The 17,492-nt window shown below is 39.6% G+C and overlaps 1 protein-coding gene across 1 annotated transcript; it reads left to right on the top strand.

Annotated features, from left to right (window-relative positions):
• The first annotated feature begins 387 nt into the window (after positions 1-387).
• API5 (apoptosis inhibitor 5) lies at positions 388-17,004 on the top strand. The gene is made up of 14 exons (XM_055793920.1): positions 388-582; positions 4,342-4,503; positions 5,471-5,564; positions 6,579-6,644; positions 7,010-7,161; positions 8,500-8,706; positions 9,238-9,342; positions 10,022-10,111; positions 10,695-10,876; positions 11,089-11,182; positions 11,702-11,758; positions 12,647-12,723; positions 13,082-13,218; positions 14,824-17,004. The coding sequence occupies exons 1-14, from the start codon at positions 514-516 to the stop codon at positions 14,901-14,903; spliced, it is 1,572 nt and encodes a 523-aa protein (XP_055649895.1). The 5' UTR covers positions 388-513; the 3' UTR covers positions 14,904-17,004.
• Positions 17,005-17,492: the final 488 nt, after the last annotated feature.

Genomic DNA, 17,492 nt, shown 5'->3' on the forward strand with positions numbered 1-17,492 from the left:
AAAGGAGGAGTGTCAAGAAAAGCTCAGAGGAGAAAAAAAAAAAAGTTTGCAAAGGGTAAAAGAACACGGCGGGTGCCTGAGCAAACCCGCACCTGCCGCCCCACCGCCCCGGCAGCGGGAGCAGCCGCGGGGCGCGGGCTGGGGACCGGGGCCGGGCGGGCACAAGCCGCTGGCCCTGCAACGCGGTCACCGCCGGGCAGCGGTGGGGGCGCCCCGCGTGCCGCGCTCCCAAAGCCGGGGCTGCCCTGGCCACCGGCCGGGGGTCTGTGCCCCCCGCCCCACCGCTGTGCCCCGCCCCGCTCCCCCGGCTGCCCGCCCGCCTCCAGCGCGGCCCGCCGCCGCCGCCGCCAGCCGGCTGGGGGCGCTGCGGGGCGCAGGCGCACGCCCGCTCTGGGACTTCCGCCTCGTTGGTGCTGACGGCGGCGGCCCGAGCGGTAGCGGCGGCCTGAGCAGCAGCGGCGTTAGTAGCGGCCTCGGTTGCAGCGGCGGCTTCTGCCCCTTCCCCGCCGCGCCATGCCCACCGTGGAGGAGCTCTACCGCAACTACGGGATCCTGGCGGACGCCACCGAGACGGCGGGCCAGGTGCGGCATGGCTACGGCCTGCAAGGCCTCGCTAGGCCTCGGGCTCGAGTAGCGCAGCGCTGCCGCCGCAGCGGGGAGTTCCGGGCTGGGCGGGCGGCGGGCAGGCGAGACGGGGCTGCGCCGCGGGGGCCGGTCGCCGCGCCAAGCACCGGACTGTTTCCCGGGGCGGTTAGATGTGGGTTTTCTCACGACCGGGGCGTGGGGGATGGGGAGTCGGGTAGCGGTGAACTGTGTGCCTGCGGTTCTTCAGGGGTGGTGGCAGCTGTCGTCGCTTTTGCATCCTTCTCCTCCTCTTTTTAAATGTGGCGTCGCGGATATTAACTAGTTATTAGCGAGAGTCAGACTGCTTTTTTGTATGGGGGCGGGGAGTTTCGCCTGGCGAATTGAAGCCTTCAGGAGGACGCCGGTAGTCATCCAGATCTGATCCAGCGCACTTGCAGTTCCGGAGAGCTTCTGGCAAGCTCTCTTGCTAAAAGACACGCTGTACGAAGATGAAGTTTATTATGGTTTGATAACAGCCTTCAGACACCACCCCCTCTTCCCCCTTTTTTTTTTTCTTGTTTTTCCTTAAGACAAGAATGGAATGTCAATCTTAGTGGCTAAAGGAGATTCTTGTCTGTAAAATCCTGGCAAGATCTTCTGTTTGTTTATGCTGTTACTGAATTATTCAAAACAAGATGATGACTTAATGTATTACCTATACTAAATAGTATGGTTTGTTAAAACTAGTTTTGAATCTTATTAGGCTCTCATTTTACTGAGTGGCTACTTGAAAAAGCAGCAGATACTTTTGGGTTTTTTGTCATAATATACATAAGTAGGAAAGTAGCTTTGCGTGTGTTAGTAGGTCCTGTAGCGATAGGACAAAAGGTAATGGTTTTAAACTAAAAGAGGGTAGATTTGGATTAGATACAAGGAAGAAATTCTTTACCATGAGGGTGGTGAGGCACTGGCACAGGCTGCCCAGAGAAGCTGTGGATGCCCCATCCCTGGCGGTGTTCAAGGCCAGGCTGGATGGGGCTTTGAGCAACCTGGTCTAGTGGCAGGTGTCCCTGCCCATGGCAGGGAGGTTGGAACTAGATGATCTTTAAGGTCACTTCCGACCCAAACTGTTGTGTGATTCTATGATATACCTAGCAGTGGATTTTAAACTAGATACTACTATGCAAGGTCATTTGGAAAGTTCTTTAAAGAGAATGAATAATATGGTGGTTGGAGTTTTTTTATTTTGTTTTTTTTAAAAAAAAGTTTTCAAAAAAATGCTACTAAAATGTTGGGAACTATAGGGAAAGATGCAGAATAAAACAGATGCTATTGCTGTGCCTTTTTACAAATACATAGTCCATCATTTTGACTATTCTGGGTAGCTTTTCTGAGATAAGAATGGCTGTCTTTGGTAGAACAAACTCCAGTGTAGTTAAGAAATGCAGCCTGTGACCAGGTAGCAGATGTGTAAGAACCTCGGAGGGTAAGTATAAAATGATGATTCTTGATATGCTCTCCCACCTTTGCCTCTCTTCAGCTTGTGGACTTCCAGAGCCAGATAGTGTCTTTGTAATTAGTGTATCTTGCTAGACTGTTTTTCAGCAAATATTTCTGATACTTTTTTTAACTGATTATATTTTGACGTACAAACATTCTGTGGCAAAATATTCCATTACTTCATAAACCTTTGTGAAGGAGTTACCTCCTTTGAACTTGTCATTTCATAATCTTATTTGATGTCTCAAATTTTTGCATTCTGAGAAGTCACAAGTAATTGCTTTTATTCATCAGTTTTATCCTACTTATTACTTTATTACCTTGTAACAACTTAATGAACATGATCTCTCACTACAAAAAGTCATAGTCACCCTGTCTCAAAAAAAAAAACTTTGAACATGAGAAGAGCAAGGGGACAACCAGAAGTATGATGTTAAGAGGAGTGATTTAAAAAGCTCGCAGTATTGAGCTTGTAAAAGAGTGTTTCAGTTGAGAAAGTGGCTCAGGTATGATGAGTCTACATCATGAGTGGAATGAAGGTAAGAACTTGGAAGAAAACTATTGGGAAGCAGGCTTAAAATTAAGTGGAAGATGGAACTTTTCTCCATAACACATTGTGCAGCTTGTCACAGGACGTTATAGAGTATGACTTGGTTCAAGAACTAATCTAGATAAATTAATGGATGATTGGTCAATTGACAGTTACTAAAAATAAAGGTCTGGACCCTGTCTTAGGCTTGGGACATTCCTCTGTTAGAGATTGGGAGGAAGTGTGCAAAACTCAAGGATCACACTGCTGCCACAGTTGCCTACGTTTTTTTCTTGAGTATTTAGTGCTGCCAGGGACAGAGCAAAACAAACTCCTGCCTGAGCTGTGTTTTGTCTAAATGATAGGAGTGGTTAGCATGCAGTAATAGAAATTCATGGAACACAAGGTACTCTATTTCATTGTTGTATGAATGCTCTTTTAATATATAGTAAGTCCAAATAATTTGTTGCATAAAAAAGTTGTTCTTAATATGCAGTCTGAGAACCAATGACTCTAATAACGTGTATTCGTTGTTAGTTTGTGCTGGTTCATTCCTGCCTTTGCTGTTGAGTGGACTGTGTTGGCACAGCTGCAGAACAAGCCAGGTGGGGATGTGGATCCACTGAAAAGCAACCATTTTTTTCGTCTGTTATTTTTTTCTATATCAGTGTCCCAGTCTAGTTCAGAATCTGGCAACATGGAGAGCTGTCAACAAGGTGTAGGGAGTGTTTATGGATCATTGGTACTAAATGTTAAAGCTTACTTTAGAGGGAATTAATGCAGTATACTGCTTTGTAAATTAGTATCTCTGTTTGCTGTGGGTGAACTTTTATGTGGAGTAGAGGTGATGATATATGTGGCTCTGGGAAATGTAATGTTAATAAAGCAAAGTGTCTGGTGCTGTTGATGTCATTGTTCACAGTAGGGTAAGTTGTCTAAAGCATTCTTTTCACAACCATGAGGAAAGTTAATGATAGAAGGTTCTGGTTTCTGCTAACATCCTAATAATGCTGACGTTTATTCCACAAACACATAGCTAACCACAACAAAAGCTTCCATTTATCCTGAAGTTTGAGTCCTGCGGGCACAAAGTCAGAAATGCCTGTGTGGTTCTAGTTGGAGCAGCTAGGGAATATCCTTCTCTGAAGTGTTTATTCCTATATTTCAACTGGTGACTTCTTTTTTTTTTTTTTTTTTTTTTTTTTTTAAATCTAGTCTCTGATAACGGACCTTTTGAGAACTGTGTTTTACCTCAGATTAAGTTAACTGCTTGAACAGATGCCAGAGATGCTTTAGGCAACATACATTAAAAACATTTGTGACCCAGCCCAGTGGCACAGTTGTTGGGAGAGGTAACTTCTACTTGAGAGACAATAAATGAGCAGACAGAAACTCCTTGAAGAACTGCCCAGGCTCAGTGAAGGTGATCTTGTAATTCATTGAGTCTGCACTAATCTAATCACAAGTGATGTGCAAGAGCTGTTAGCCTTAGGCCTGGCAGTTTGAACGGTAAGCACTTGAACAGATAGAGGAACCAGGATAACGGTAAAAGCTGGTCAATAGAGGCAAATTTTACTAAATTGGCACAGTTATATTGGTCTGAGAGATAAGTGTATTTCTTTGTATGAAGCTTGTATAATAAAGTTCAGTTAAACAGCTGAAGTGAATGGGAGAGGAAAAAATCCTTGCCTTGTCTTGCTACTAACCCAAGATTTTTCTATTTATGTATTCTGTTTTTCCCCTTTAAGCATAAGGATGCATACCAGGCAATCTTGGATGCTGTGAAAGGAGGTACCAAGGAGAAGAGACTTGCAGCCCAGTTTATTCCTAAATTCTTCAAGCATTTTCCTGAGCTCGCTGACTCAGCTATCAATGCCCAGTTGGACCTCTGTGAAGATGAAGATGTTTCTGTAAGAATAAGAACTGTGTAGCAAGTTGACAAGTTGAATTCATATTTTGTCATTTTTTTTTTGTTTGATTTTGTTTTTTAATAGGTTATGTCTTTTGGAAGGGGAGGGTTGGTCTTTGGAAAATGTAATGCTTAGTTGTATTCCTGCTATAGAAGGATCTGTTGTGTGATGATATGGGAGGATACATCACTTTTCATTTGTCTTTCTCACTCTCATCACTGATCAAAGGGATATCTCTGTAGAAGGAAACTTAGATACAGTTCATTTGGATATCTATTACATTTTTTCCTTTCAAAAAGCACTTCGGGGTAAATGATTCTAATAAATCCTGCTGGAAGGCAAGAGAATTTTGTTCACACCTGAGAACCATGGGGATGTGATTTTGAATTTATTATTCTTGAGAAGTCTTGAGATGCTTCATGCTGCTTCTGTGGTGTTGATAGAAGCTGTACCTTTGAAACATCTTTAGTTACCAGTTCTTCATTTCGGTTCTAAATTATTTGGGCAAATCATTCAAGTATTTTTGTCAGTGCTGGAAACAAAGCCTAGAGTTTGTCTCTGCCACATGCACAACCATAAAACTATCTTTCCTGTTAGCACATAAAACTCCATAATAACAGATTCCAGCCCTTTATTTTGTTGATCAAACAAATTATTTTATGAACAGAGGGGCTGTTGGAATTTGGGTTTTCTCCAGTCCTGCTTAGACCTAAGAAAAATCTATAATTTTCTTCGTAAATACGTCATAATAGCTTCACAGACTGTAATACAAAGTTTGGACTGCCGTTGAAGTCTGAAACTTGAATGTGGCTTTCGGAATATGATAAAAAAATAAGTTAAAAAATAAGTGGTCATTTTCTCAAATTTCTCTGATTTTTCTGCCAAACTTTGGTAGTTGAATTTCCTGAGTGGTTGTGGGGTTTTGTAATTACTTAAATTTTTTATTTCCATGATACAATTTTGACAGATCCGGCGACAAGCAATCAAGGAATTGCCTCAGTTTGCCACTGGAGATAATCTTCCTCGGGTAGCAGACATACTGACCCAGCTTCTGCAGTCAGGTAGGAGACATTGGTAGCTTCCTGGCTGATCTTGTGACACACCTAAAAACGTATACAGTTTTGTTCTGTAAAACTTTTTCTGTTTGATTCATAATTTGTTACAAAGCAGTCTGTCCCAGTGCCATATATGTCCTGCTTCTGATCTTCCTCCCCAACCTCTTTATATTTGCTGTACAGTTATGCTGCTAATTCTGCTGAAAGGTTGCCAATTAGTCTAATCTAATCTGAAAATCTCTTTTAAATAAAACCATTTTTTTTTATTCATGTTGTCTGAAAGCATCTGTTGAAAGGGGGGGAGGGCAGATCCCACCAGTTATGGACTGCAGCAAATTGCCTTCTGAAAAAGGGTTACTGGATTTCTAATCCACATGCTCAGGAACTTTAAAAATCCTGAAGGCATTTGCTTCCATAAAGTGCATATTTGGTACAAAATATTTAATTCAGAATTTAATGATACATATGTATTTTTAATCTCAGTAAGTTAGAGTGCTGAATATTAGATGTTCAAATCTGTATTAAAAATGCACAATTGAGTCTCTGGGGGTTTTTTTGTTTTGGATTTGTTTTTTTTACGAGACTTACACATTTCTCCGTTTAATCCAAAACAAAATTTCTTTCTTCCACCTAGAAACACTATAGATTACTGAAGAGTTTAAAAATAAATGTTTATTTTACCTTAATTTAGTAAAGGTCAGCTTGTTTATTCAGCTGCTTGCTAAAATGACTAAATATATTGATTAATAACTTCCCTTCAGGTTTTCAGTCTTACCAAGTTTATAATATTAATGTTTTGGCAGACAGGCTGAAGTGTCAAATAGCTTTTTTTGTTTTGCTTCCAGCTTTTATAATTATAGCTTTCTGTTTCCTCAGTCAGTAGTATTAAAAAACAAAGTTATGTTGTTTGTGATTAAATGCTGAGGATAGAACGCTTCTTGTGTCATATCAAAAATCTGTTTTTCTGCTCTTATGTTTGCATTTCAAGGACATGCATGTCAATTTTTTTTCTCTCCTCAGATGATTCTGCAGAATTCAATTTGGTGAACAATGCTTTGCTCAGTATATTTAAGATGGATGCCAAAGGTAAAGGACACATTTTTCTATAAATGTCTTTTATCAGTACTTCCCAGTCTCTAGTAGGTTGAGAACAGGACTCATTCTGTATTTTCGTAGTACAGTGCAAAAGTGTGACACACACTCATTGTTTCGTTTTACAAACAATACTGAACTTTTTTGATAACTGCGGATCTGAATTATACAAACCAATAAAAGAATGTGCATTCCTATGTCACGCTATGTGAAATTTGTGGGTTTTCTTGAAAGTTAGTATAGCAGTTATTTTAAATGTGTCATGGAATCTTACAGGAGGAAACTTCTTTCTTCTGTATAGAAGGTTCAGCTCTTAACTTCTAAAATAATTTGCGTTACCTGATTTATTCTCCATTCAGGGACTTTGGGAGGCTTATTCAGTCAAATTCTTCAAGGAGAGGATATTGTGAGAGAGCGAGCTATCAAGTTCCTCTCTACAAAACTGAAAACCCTGCCTGAGGAGGTGATGACAAAGGAGGTGGAAGAGTTCATATTGACTGAATCAAAGAAGGTGAATGTCTTGTTTCAGTACAAACCTAAGTATTATTAAACCATCCCTTATCACTGGCATTGCTTTGGAGGTCTGCTTAAACCACAAGTAGAGTTAAGCATTGTACAAATGCAGTTTTCTAGTTATCCTATTTGCTACAATCCGAACTTTGCAGTATTTTTTTGTGGGAATGTTAAAATAATGCTAGGCTTTTCTCATTTTGTAAGAGCGACTTTTATTAGAATCATAGAATCATTCACATTGGAAAGGGACTTCGGAAGATTGATCACCTCAGTGAATCATGCTCAGCTGAATTCAGTTCAGATTTCTGGGTGTTTCGTCCAGTTGGGTTTTGAAAATGTGTAAGAATGGAAATTTCCCATGTCTGGGCAACCAGCTTGGATGTTTAATTGTCCTCAAGATTATTTTGGTTTTTCTTTATCCAGTTGGAACTTCCCCTTTCAGTTTTGTATCATTGTCTCATTCTCACCCTGTCCACCTCAGTAAAGAACCTGGTTCCTGCCCTTAGTGACTTGCTATTGAGTGTTTAGGTTGTCTCACCCCCTTATGACTTTTTCCCTTTAGCCTGAAAAAGCCCAGTTTCCTTAGGTTCTCCTCACAGGTTATGTGCTGTAGATACCAATGACCTTGTTGGCCGGGCTTTCAAAAGCTTATCAATAACTTCCTCATACAGGAGGTCCCCACACCAGGTGCAGTATTCCAGATTTCTTCTAATAAGGACATAGCAAAGGAGAAACCTCAATCCCTTTGCTTCCCTCAGTCTTGTTAGTTCCCTCTGGGCTATGCTCTTGTCACAGCCCAGGACACTGTTCATCACCCAAGGAATGCTGCTGACATTTGCGTTTAGCCTCCTGTCCCCCAGAACCCCCAGGGTCTTTACATCAGAGCAGTTCCCCAGCAAGTCCCCAACATGTGCTGGCGCAGGGAAGTTTGTTCATCTCAGGTGCAAGACTTTGCATTTGTCTTCGTTGAATTTCATGAGAATCCTGTACATTCCCCAAGCTGAGAAAGATACAAAAAGTATATACTCAATAATGAGTAGATACTAATATAATGTTTTTTCTGCCTGAAGCGTCTGATTCTGTTAGGTAAAAAATATGTTTTTAGAGTTCAAGAAAAATAATGTTTCCTATGTACAACTCGATGGCAGCGACTTTAATTGGGAGGTGCATATAATTATACCGCATGTTTTCATGTGTTAAACTTTTGTTCTTTAATAACTAGAAGCATATTTAAATGCTGAATGTCTGCATACTTTACCTTCTCAAATCAAGCAGGTTTGACTTGGAGGTTTGCAAGTTACCACCATAAAAATATGTGTTCTGATGTTCTATTAAGGTGCTGGAAGATGTGACAGGCGAGGAATTTGTCCTTTTCATGAAAATACTGTCTGGATTAAAAAGCTTACAGACAGTAAGTGGGAGGCAGCAACTAGTGGAGCTGGTGGCTGAACAAGCTGACCTGGAACAAACGTTCAATCCATCTGATCCAGATTGTGTGGACAGACTTCTACAGTGTACTCGGCAGGCAGTGCCACTCTTCTCGGTATGTATTTCTTTGCATGAGGAATATAGTGGAAAGTTAATAGCTGCTGCTTCTCTTCAGCATTCTCAATGATTGTGTTAGAATGACAGCGGATCAGTACTTCTCCAAATTCAGCTTCTAATGTTGTAAAACATCCTTAAAGCCTCCAAATACAAAGAGCTATTGTGGTTTTCTCTGCTTTTCAACACTTTATTTCAAATTTAAGATGTTAGCGTGAATTATGACAAAATTCTCACATCAGGTTCACACATGTATGAGTTAGGTTATTTCAAGTCAAGTGCCAGGCAATTGTAGCACTTAAAAGGCGTATTCTTGGGTTATAGTCAGTCTTTTCAGCCCCTGTTGCAGACAGCCTCTGAGTTTAAGTTACCTGGAAAGGCCTTTGAGTTCTAGGAGTTAGAGGGAAGTTTAATAAAGCTTTTAAGGTATAGCTGTGTGGTAGGCATTTATAAGGGTGGCGGAGTGATGGGGGAGAAGAACATTTAACTCCAAACTCGGAGTAGTCTGGATAATGTGTGGTGTTTTTTGCAGAAAAATGTTCATTCCACAAAATTTGTTACATACTTTTGTGAGCATGTTCTGCCAAACCTCAGTTCTTTGACTACTCCAGTGGAAGGTCTTGATATCCAGTTAGAGGTAAGCCAAAACTAAAATGTCTTTCAAATCATAAAAAATAAGCATCTTTGAGGAATACGGCTATTTAAAAATTATTAACTCCTTTCTTAAGTGGTTTTCAGTTCTTGGCTTGGAGGAAAAGTAGCTACACTAGGAAAAAAAATTTGCTGTATTGAGGCATGACTGAGCACTGCCTTTTAAAGCATGTGTCACTTGTCCCAAGCTGTTGAGGCAAGGCTAAAATAAGTCGGTTGCTGTAATCATTTTTATATTACTGTCGATTTTTTTTAAGCACATAGCGTTTACTGAAATGATTGTTGCCTGGCTTGTGCTAATTTAGCCTCCTAAGGGAGTGGCTTAATGTCTGTAATTTTGCTTATGTTAATCAGTGCTGCAGCTTCAGTCAGATCTCTGTGAATCTCACTTTGAAGGCAAGTTGTGCTGCAGATGTGGGAGACGAAGTTTTGTTTACTTGTTGACTAATGACGCTTGTTGGGATTAAACACACAAACCTGTGTTTCTGTTTGAGGACATGAAAAATAGACCAGGCATGTTCCTCCTTGTATTCTTTCCTGATGTTTGGGAGGGGTTTAATTGTAACAGCTGACCTCTACCATGCCAGCCCTAACAATGCGATAATCGCTTTTAAGTTTTGTACTTTTCGGTTAACACACAAAAAAATGGCTATCCTTATTTGTAGGTGTTGAAGCTTCTTGCTGAAATGAGTTCCTTTTGTGGCGATATGGAAAAACTTGAGTCAAATTTGAAGAAGCTGTTTGATAAATTACTGGTAAGACTAATTCAATGTTTACTCATGTAAAACACTTCTTAGAAAAAAATTTTCATCAAAACAAGTTATTTTTCTCTATTAATCTATCTATCCTTTTTTCTCAAATGGCTATTTCAAAGATAGCTCTGTCTACAATATAAGGTCAAACATTTTGCAGTTCAAAGTCTTTGTGGATACAGGAAGCAGTTACCTGCATAATTTTTTCAATCTAGTAAACTCATGTGGCTTTCTTCTAAGTTTTACAGTTGTGAGAGACTCATGTTGATCTCATTAAAGGCTTTATCTGCACTGACAATTTTAAGCAAATTCAGTGCTGTTTCGGAAGCATCGGTGCAGTACATTATCGCTTCCTGTGGTAGCAGTGCTACCGTATTATTTTGTCTGAGTCAGAGGTGTCAAGTCCCCTAAGTGTAGGCAGACCACCTGCAGCAGGACTTCATGCAGAGGTTCATCACATTAGTATAGGGATGGGGGATATTTCTTAAGCTGTCAGCATAAATAAATCCTCCAGTTCAAACACAGCAAAAGAACAGTCAGTCTGCATAAATGTATCTCATGCATGTTTTTTCTTTCTGTTCTTTAGGAGTATATGCCCCTTCCTCCAGAGGAAGCAGAGAATGGGGAGAATGCTGGCAATGAAGAGCCCAAGTTGCAGTTCAGTTATGTGGAATGTTTATTGTATAGCTTCCATCAGCTGGGTCGTAAACTTCCGGATTTCCTCACAGCAAAGCTGAATGCAGAGAAATTGAAAGACTTTAAAATCAGGTAATTATTTAAAGGCGAGTGCTAGAGTTCTGTTAGAAAGGGTGACTTATGGCTGTCTGGATGCTAAAGAAGCAGAAATCAGATTGATAGAAGACTGACTTGGAGCATTTTTCCTTAAGGGCAAGAAAATGAGATTACAGCTTTCCTTTGCTTATGCTTTCAGTTTACGGGATTATGTAAAGTTATGAACAGATTGCTTTTAAATTTTTTAGGCTACAGTATTTTGCTCGAGGATTGCAGGTATATATTCGACAGCTTCGTCTAGCACTTCAAGGAAAAACAGGAGAAGCCCTGAAAACAGAGGAGGTCAGTACTGTTCAGGAATTCTGATTTTTCTGATTGAGCCTATCAAAATAACCACTGGCACACATTAATGGTGTGCAGTCTGTTGTAAGCATGCAGACAGATTAAGGGCATCATACAGCTAACATCTGTTGCATCTTACTTGGCGCTGCATTTTGCAAGCGAAGATGATGTTTTAGTGTTAGCTGTTCCCTGCATCCATATGCATTTGGCTTAACTGTGCTTGCATTTTGTTTTGAAGGGGAAATTTTCATATATTGGCAGGGGAGGGGGGGGTAGGGTGTGTGCAAATTTTAGTGGGAAATAGACTGGAACATTAAAGGCTACTAGTTAGTTGTAGAACTGCAAGAAGCTGAACAATAGTTGTAATGAAAACTCAGAAGTGTACGCACCTTTCACAATTACTGTTGCTATAGCAATTCACTAGGAAGAGCAGTCAGTTTAACGTTACAACTTCATCAAATGCAGCTGGCATAATTTAAAGCTGCTAGAATAGATGTTCAGTAGTGTTTCTCTTTACAGAACAAGATTAAAGTGGTTGCCTTGAAGATAACCAATAACATAAATGTTTTAATCAAGGTAAGTCCTCACATTGTGAAGGAGTGAATTCACACAGTAGAGTAACCTATGCAGAAAAAAGGAATAGATTTGAACTAAACCATATTGTGTCAGTTAGTGTTAGCCATCTCAAGGTTGCTGCTGCTTTACTGTTTTTGAAGAGACCTGGATCTGCTGTTTATGCAAGCTGCTTAGCCTTTGCTGCTGTTGGGATAGGGTGTTGAGGCCCTTTTTCATAGTACTAGTTGCCTGTAGGAGCAGAAGACCTTGCTTTAGCGGTCTCTGGATTCTGGCCAAGCCTTTTTTCCTTGTCATTTCCCTTTCCTGCAGTGGCAGGGAGGGGTAAGGAGTAGTCTGAAGGAGTGCAAGATGTAAAGGAGGGAGGAGAGGCAAAGCAAGCCACTGTACAGTACCTTTTTCTCTAAAGAGTCTAGAGAGAGCAGCTGGAGAGAGAGACTTCCATGTAGAGCCCTTGAAACCATTCTGATTTCTTTTAAGCACCTTTTCCTCTCTTTCTTCACTTCCCATCTCTCGCTCACCATGATAGACCAAAAATTTTGCCCATAGTATTAAGAAGCCTATCTTTTACCACCGTAGGGGATGTTGGGTGTCTCCCTGTAGGAGCCATTGTACTTCATTATGAGATACTTGATGTGCATAGGGAGAGAGAGAGAAAGCATATTATGTCACTATAAAACACTGTTCTGTTAATATAAATCTCATTTACATTTCCTAGTAAAGTGTATGGCCTAAGGCAGCCAGATGAGGCAGTTAGCTACTGCTGCCTTCTCCCTCTGTCATGGTTGGAAAGTAACTGTTATTTCAGAGTCTCAGCAGGTAGCTAAAATTTAAAGTACGTTTGATATGAATTTAACTGTAGAATAAACTGCCCGATTCTTGCCTCCGTAGGATCTTTTCCACATTCCTCCTTCTTATAAAAGTACAGTTACACTGTCCTGGAAACCAGTACAGAAGGCAGATGCAAGGTAAGAGTTTTCCATTTAAAAAAAAAAAAAAAAAAAGTGCTGTTACTTTTTGCTGTTTATAAAATAAATGTCCCAAGCTGTGTATATATAATATACACAGCCCATAAGCTAAAAGTTTCACAGTCAGAAATAATGCTATCTGGGAAGGAATTAAGGTTGTGGAGTGATAATCTTAGTCTTTAGGGATACAATAGACCGTATCAACTGGAGACAAGCTTACTTCCTCTTCCGAAGTATTATTTGGGGTATATTCATTATGCTGCTGCTGGCTTCAGTGATTAATCTTTGAGGCTGGACTGCTATTCCTGTACTTGTCACCACAGGAGTGTAATGATCTGGTTCTGTTTTCTTCTGTCAGTCAAAAAAGAGCAAGTGAAGATACAACTTCAAGTTCACCTCCAAAGAAAGCTTCTGCAGGACCAAAAAGGGATGCCAGGCAAATATATAATCCTCCCAGTGGAAAATACAGCAGTAACCTGGGTAGTTTTTCTTATGGTAAGTTAGGCAGCTTGGCAGAACTTTGTATGGTGACAGTTGTGCCTTGGGGTGGGGGGAACAAACAAATTAAGCCATCTTGCTGTCCCATTCTTAGAAGGTCAAATTGTATTGTTGCCAGTTTTTGTGTGTAATGGTCTCTTTCTAGCTGTTCATCTATTACAGTGTTTGAGTGTTACCAGTTTATAAACTATGTCATTTGCAAATTAGCTTTAGTAGTGTTTTATACAGTTAGTAATAGAACTATTACGTTCTCTGTTATGACACACAACACTCGCACCCTAAATTTCCCATTGGACAGACCAGTTGTTGCAAGTGGCAGAGCTGGGCCACCTCCTGTCATAAGACTGGACCTGTGCTGAATTCCCATTACAGCCACTGCTGATGTTGCAGACCTGATCCAGAACGTCTGGGAATTGCCAGGTTCACTGTGCCTACACACAGTTACGTCCTTGTGCTCCCAGAGTGATTCTGTCTCTCTGCAAGTCATATTTCTGGGCAAAGCATGAGAGCAGTTGCAGACTGGATGAATAGGCCCAACAACGGCAGCAAGCTGTTCGTGTTGTTTTCCCTGTAGACCTCTGCCAAGTCAACAGCCTGCTATGACAAGTTATCACCCATGCCTGTAGGTTGAAAAATTCATATAAAGCACAAGATAAAAGATAAAAGATAAAATATTCTGCAGATTTCTTACTGCAGACAAGGTGATGCAGCTGTGTCTTTTAAGATAAGCTTATAGCCTTGGTTCTAAAAACTAGGAAGTTTTCAGTGAAAAATGTTTTACTGCTTGCTGTTGTTTCTTATTAGCAAGCTGCTTAGGCCTCTGATCAACTTTTTATTTCTGCATTCATTAAGCGCAAAGTTATCTTTGTAGATTAATATGACTTGTATTTTCAGACTGTCCATGAAGAAAAAGCACAGAAGGGGAGTAAGAGTTTAGTACATTTTCAAACAAATCCAAACTTCAACAAAATACTTTGTGCAGTGTTTTGCTGTGATCAGATTTATGCTTAACAAAGGGAAAGGAAAAATTTTCTGAAGTATACAAATAGTTTGTGTAGTATCTGTCTATGTCTAAGAATTTTTTCATTGGATATAGTTAAGATACCAGCCCAGCAAAAAAAGCTTAAGTATGCTGGTGATAAATGTTAAGGGTAGAAAATGACAGATAGACTGAAAAAGTTACAGGTTTCCATCATTTTATAAAATCACTAGGAGCAAGTCAGGCAAACACCTCAGGATTGGTGTGGTGTTATTGGACAGAAGGACGAGCTAGGTAGTGTAAATAAAATGGACCAGTTTTCAATTCTGTGATAATGGTGTGGCCCAAATGGAATTCTGTGTAATTCCAAAGTAATGGTACAGTTATGTATCATAGTATTAGTATGCAGAAAGACTGCATTTAATTTAGAGAGGCTATTTCTTCTGACCTCCTTTTATAGTTAGTGGGGTCCATTGTCCATCAAAGTATAACTCTGAGATCTCATAGTATATGAACAGGATTAGCCTCAGAGACTTAGCCTTCAATACCTCAAGTTACTGCTATTTAATTTTAATTTATATACAGCATAAAATGTGTATGAAAAGTTTTTGCTTTTATTTCAGAGCAAAGAGGTGGTTTCCGGGGTGGACGAGGCAGAGGCTGGGGAGGACGTGGCAATCGTAGCCGAGGAAGAATCTACTGAGTAGACTGCTAAATCTTCCATGCCCCTGAAGGGCTAAAGTGCTACTCAGCAAGTTTGCTTGGAGTATTGTTTCCGTCAAGGACTGCCTTCCACTAAGACTGAATTAAATGTTCTTTATACCTTTGTATGTATGATCTACTTTTCTAACGGACTACAACTTGTCCATAGTGAAACTACAACTGTATTTTTGGATGCTTACAGTCGGCAGGTTTGGGTTCTTATTTTTGAAGTGTCTTCAGGATTCAAAATTGGAAAAGAGCATAGATATTTTATCAAAAGCTACATCTTGACAGTTTGTATATTAACCTAAAAATCAGCTACTGCATAACTGAAACTATATAATTGAGTTTATGTATTAAGTAATGGACAGGAAAGGCACAACAACAGACATACGTGCCAGATAAGCTTAGCAGCTGAAATAATCTTTTCCTCATCTGTAACCATATTTTGCAATATGTGGAGAAGAGTACTGTTGTTGAATTTGCTTTGATTTACTTCTTAAAATGGAATTCAATGAGATACATGCTGGGGTTTTTTTTTAAGTTTGCAACATGGATGGAAATTTTTTGCTTGTAGCATGAAGCTGTCCTTTTACTTAGATGTGGAGAATGTGATTTTTTTAGTTTGCACATCTTACTCTTCTCCGTGCATTGTAATGCAAAAGTGATGTTTTGCAAATGAATTTTTAATGTTTAATATGAATATGTGCATATAGTTATGCCGTGAAATTTCAGTACATGAACAGGAAAAATAAAACAATAAATGACTAGAATTATGCCAGGAATGGGTAAAGACTGATGCAGTGATTAAGCTTCATAGGCTGGAGCTGGACCGTAGCAGTAACTGGCTCTTTTCTGTGTTTTGCAGATTTCTGGATTAGTTGGCACTTGAGGGTTGGTTTTGTTTTGTTTTGTGGGTTTTTTTTTTCTTTGGTTTTAGGGTTTTTTTACTAATACAGTTGCATTTAAAAATATATAAATAAAATTGTATTTTGGGTAACATTAAAAATTCCAGCTATGTAGTTCAATTCAGGTGGAAAAGTTAACAATTCCGTGCTTTTTTTTTTCCATAGCAACTTGGGATTCTTATTTACTGGTGTACACCCAGAAAATACAATGTAAGAGCACAGTGCTTTTTTTTTTTTTTTTTTTTTTTTTTTTTTTTTTTCCCCCTCCTATTCTCACCACTCAAAATTTTTACTTCTCAGGTCATTCAACATTGTAAAGGAATTAGCAGATAGTAAAAAGAAGTTGGGACAGAGGAAAAGATTTTTAATAAGTGTTACAGGGCGTGTTGATGTAAAATAGCTTAGTCTTTAGAAAAATGAAGATTGTTTCTTATCCTTTTTTTTTTTTTTTGGTCCAGCCATTTGATATCCACAGACACAGACTAATGCCTGAAAGTGATGTTTCCCCACCTAGTTCCATTTGTATTTGCTTGTGAATCTGACTCAGGTGTCTTCATTAACACTTTGATATTTATCACTATAATCAGAAGGCCAGAATGCCAAAACTGTGTTAGTTAGAGACATTGTTGGTGCTAAATTAAAAGTATTTTTGCTTAACTCTGGAGCAGTAGGCATAAAACTTTGGACATTCCACAACATGTGAGCTGACTTTGTATTTCTGATTAAGTGCCAGCTGCTAAACTCAAGATTTGTCACTAAACCCAACAAACTTGGCAAGAGCTTTCAAGGACAAATTTGTGAGATATTAAAAATGTCACTCTGAAAATAGGTACTAGATGGCTAATAAGCTTCCATTGGGGGCATGGGGGGATTAGACATTTTGTACTTGTGACTATAATTTGTCTTTTGAGGGCATTTAAAAATGTAATCTCAAAGCTTAAACATAGCTTGTATTTAGAATAACTAGGTACTAGCTACTCATTTTCTCACTGAATTTTGAGTGACCTTTATGGGACTCCTGTTTTTCAGAGGTGATGTGCAAAGTTCTTGTGGCCTCATAAGTAGCGAGTTATTTTTTTCCTGTTTCATATTTAATTTTCATGCAGTGACTTCTTGTGGAGACACCTGTTCACCATCTTGTTGAATTGTAAATGTTCCCTTAAGCTTTTGGAATAAATTCATTTTGTAATTTTGTTTGGCTTATTGCTTCACAGTTACTCTGCAACATTTTTTGTTGGCTTAGTAGAAGGGTACTGTGGTACCTTGTTGTTTTAGTGACAACTTAGATTGCTGTAGAGGTATTGAGCTGTTAGCCATTAAGGAATAGATGTTAGCAAGACTGCATTAGCTGTCTCAACTTTAAGTAATTCAACTTTTAAATGCAAAACTTTGCATAGGAAATTAAATACTCAGCAAAAGCTGCATGTCATAAATCTTATTTGGGAATTGTGTGAAAATCAAGTCATTCGTTGTCTTAACCTCACTGTTGATGGTGCAATAAAATTATTAGTATCTGATGATAGAGTAAGAGTGGCTTGGAATAGCGGCCTGGAGTTTTTTTATGTGAAATCTGTAATACACCTGATGTGAAAACTCTGGCAGCAGGAAGGGACTACCCTGCTCGCGGGAATACGTCCTCTGTCCTGAGAGAAACTGGATCCCTTGCATTAGTTTAACCACTA

Source organism: Falco peregrinus, chromosome 1, assembly GCF_023634155.1.
Source record: "Falco peregrinus isolate bFalPer1 chromosome 1, bFalPer1.pri, whole genome shotgun sequence".
In the NCBI taxonomy this organism is placed as follows: domain Eukaryota; kingdom Metazoa; phylum Chordata; class Aves; order Falconiformes; family Falconidae; genus Falco; species Falco peregrinus.